This window comes from Triticum aestivum, chromosome 7A (assembly GCF_018294505.1).
Source record: "Triticum aestivum cultivar Chinese Spring chromosome 7A, IWGSC CS RefSeq v2.1, whole genome shotgun sequence".
NCBI lineage: Eukaryota > Viridiplantae > Streptophyta > Magnoliopsida > Poales > Poaceae > Triticum > Triticum aestivum.
This window is the reverse complement of record NC_057812.1, coordinates 542,375,911-542,378,867: the sequence shown is the minus strand read 5'-3', so window position 1 is coordinate 542,378,867 and position 2,957 is coordinate 542,375,911. Positions and strand designations below refer to the sequence as shown.

Genomic DNA, 2,957 nt, shown 5'->3' with positions numbered 1-2,957 from the left:
GATTCAGTCTTTGTTCATCTGTGTTTTTGTGTCTAGTGGTTGGAACACTTCGATCTACACTTTTCTTCATGGGCAGGGTGGTTGTTCCGATGTATTGTTCCTTTAGGGTCGTAGCATGACGACTTCTTCATTGTCAACCACAACAAGGCTTGTCTGGCTCCCGCGAGGGAGGGGCGATGATAGCAACGTGCTTTTAGCTCGCTTACGTGCTTGTAGTCGTCGCTAGATGATCTACATACATTGATGCAATTTTTGTTACTTCTATGTTCTTTGCTGTCATGATGTTTGATGAATAGATGGAAGTTTTACCCGCAAAAAAAGTTTCATGAGATGAAATTGGGGCGGGGAGCCATTTGATTACCTTTTTACGGTTTTCAATCACATTTTAACAAGAGCTGATTTTCACACGGCATGACAAGATCGATGTGGAACACACATCTGTCTCAATCTATCGTAAAAACCCCAAGTCGTCGGGAATTGGTCGATTGGAATATGGACAATCGAACAAAAAATAGAACACGCCGGAAGCGTCTAGCAATCTCGAGCGCGCAGCTGCCACTCGCGAACAAGCACGAAGCAAATCCAAGAGAAAAAAAACAGGCATGCACCGTGCATGGCGAATTATCTACGCGCTCTGCGCCTCCAAGAAGGCGTTGAACTCGGCCCTGGCCATCGCCAGCCGCGGCGTGATGCACGGCGACGTCGGGCACGACGCCGGAGGCGCCGCGGCCGTCGAGAACCTCACGTGCCGCTGCGACGCGGACGACGTCCTGGGGGCCGACTCCTGCCGCTGCGACGCCGACGCCGACTTCTTCAGGATCCCCCTCGGCTCGCCGTCGAACGCGGACGCCGTCTTGGCCGGCGACGCCGGCTCATGCCGGCGCGAATCCGACGCCGACTTCTTCAGTGCCCCCCTCGCCTCGCCCTCGAACACGAACGCCATCTTGACCGGCAAGTCCGTGTCGTCCGCGCAGCTGATCTTGGGCACCTCCATCGCGAAGTCCATGTCGACGTGCGTCGGCACAACACTCACCGGATGCGGCGGCGGTGGCGGGCTCCACGACCCGCACTCGAACCTCTCCAGCTCCGCCATCCGCGACACGCTGCTCCGCCGCCTCGCCCCGGAATGCTGCCTCTGTATGCTCGACACGACGGCCGCCGCGGAGGGCGACCCCGGCTTCTTCTTTGCGAAGCCCGGGATGAACATGCACAGCACGCCGCACGTGAAGCTTTGCTCGTCCTCGTCGGCAGCCTCGACGTAGGGGACGGGGACCTCGTCGTCGTGCGGCGCCATGGACCTGCCCTCGGCGCGGGACGCGCTCCTCGAGAGCGTGGTGGGAGCCGCCGACGGCGAGGCGGCGTAGCTGGCGAGCGCGGCGGAGTGCTGCCGCGCGAGGGAACGCAGGGCGGTGACCGTGGCGAGTCTGGGCGCGGCGGGCTCGTCCCGCTTGGCCGTGGCGCTGTGGACCGGGGAGGAGGTCGCGTAGCACGGCTGGCTGGCCCCGACGAACGTGGGCCGGCGCAGCGGCGGCAGGAGCGGGGACGACTGCGCGACCACCTCCGTGAGCACGGACGGCGCGGAGAGCGGCGAGTCCGGGTCGGCCACCATGCCCAGGTGCCGCAGAGAGACCGGGTCCACGGGGATCTGCCGCTCCTCCTCCATCGACGGCGACACCGGGCTCTTGCCGCCGTCCTCCGCTGCCGCCGTAGTGCTCACGGCGGGGACAGACACGGGCTCGTCGGCGGAGTGCATGGTGGGCTGGGCGTTGTCGTGCGCTCCTAGGATGGGCTAGCTACTCCGGCTGCGGTGCATGCACGAACTGAACTGGCGAGCTGGCGCAATACATACGCGCGGGACGCTTAAAAGAAAGGGAAATGAATCAACTAGTATTTGACTTTGGGTGGTGCGTACTTGGTATCGTCGTAGTGGAGAGCATGTAGTGGCTTAGGGGCGGCAAGCTCCGGTGCATGGACGCTACTCCTAATTCGTGGCGGCTTAGTGGTTCACCATGTACATGTGTTATTGTGGGCATTGACCTTTCTCATGCAGAGAATTGTGATTAATCATGAAGTCGAGGTATCACGATTCATTTAAAAGATATCTAGGAAAAGAAGATGTATTAAAAAGAGAGAGAAAAATGGACATGGAGTTTCTGTTCCTAAGCTCACATGCACTTGGGTGAACAGTAAAATCCAAAAGAATAAAAATAATATGATAAACATTGACGAATGTTTCATCTACATGCAGATGTCATGATGGATGTACATTCGTGGAGGTCTGAAAAAAATATGCTTCGAGAAGACTAGTTTTGGTCTTTTTGACACATTTTGGAGTGTCGATCTCCCCCAAACCTCCACGAATGTTATTTCATCACGGAATTTTACACGCAAGTGAAATATTCATTAGTGTTCATAAAAAAATCTTACTTTTACTATTCGCCAAGGTGTATGTGAGCACGGGATCAAAACATCACTTGCAGAGAAAAGTCCACATTAAACTCCCAACTTGTCATTCAGTTTGAATTTAAACCTCAACTTCAAAACCAGTTATCCCACACTCTTAACTTGCCACACTGTTCCGGAGAAAAACCCCGCTCGGTTTTGACTGGGGCAACGCCATGTCAACTCTCCTTACAAGTGAGACCTATCCAATAAATAAATAGAAGACCTCTCTCTCTCCTCCTCTCCCGCATTTCCTTGCGTTTCCGAAGATCGTTCCAAAATTGCAAACTTGAACACGGGGAGAGAAAAAGGGACGTGTTTTTGGAAAGTATTTGGCTTTCCAAACACGAGGAAGAATGTTGGGATATCTTCCAAATCCATTTGGTGAGGAGGAATAAAATTTGGATCCTATTGTTCATGATGCCTAGACCACCTTGACAACCCCTTCAACTTGAGGATATCATGGCCAAAGGCCAAGCTGCAAATAGTGGTAGAGGGGACTCTCGTCAATTATA

The 2,957-nt window shown here is 54.4% G+C and overlaps 1 protein-coding gene across 1 annotated transcript; it reads right to left on the bottom strand.

Annotated features, from left to right (window-relative positions):
* Window positions 1-625: 625 nt before the first annotated feature.
* Window positions 626-1,753, bottom strand: LOC123153458 (uncharacterized). Its single transcript, XM_044572574.1, has 2 exons — window positions 900-1,753; window positions 626-824 (listed from the first exon to the last, which is right to left on the bottom strand). Exons 1-2 carry the CDS (start codon window positions 1,751-1,753, stop codon window positions 626-628), a joined length of 1,053 nt encoding a protein of 350 aa, XP_044428509.1.
* Between the last annotated feature and the right edge of the window lie 1,204 nt (window positions 1,754-2,957).

Bases quoted from the DNA above. Each gene is read 5' to 3' on its own strand.
- LOC123153458 (XM_044572574.1), bottom strand. From the start codon at position 1,753: ATGCACTCCGCCGACGAGCCCGTGTCTGTCCCCGCCGTGAGCACTACG. The intron at 825-899 runs GTCGGCGTCGGA...CGGCGAGCCGAG, and splicing joins GCGAGGGGGGCACTGAAGAA to GGGGATCCTGAAGAAGTCGG.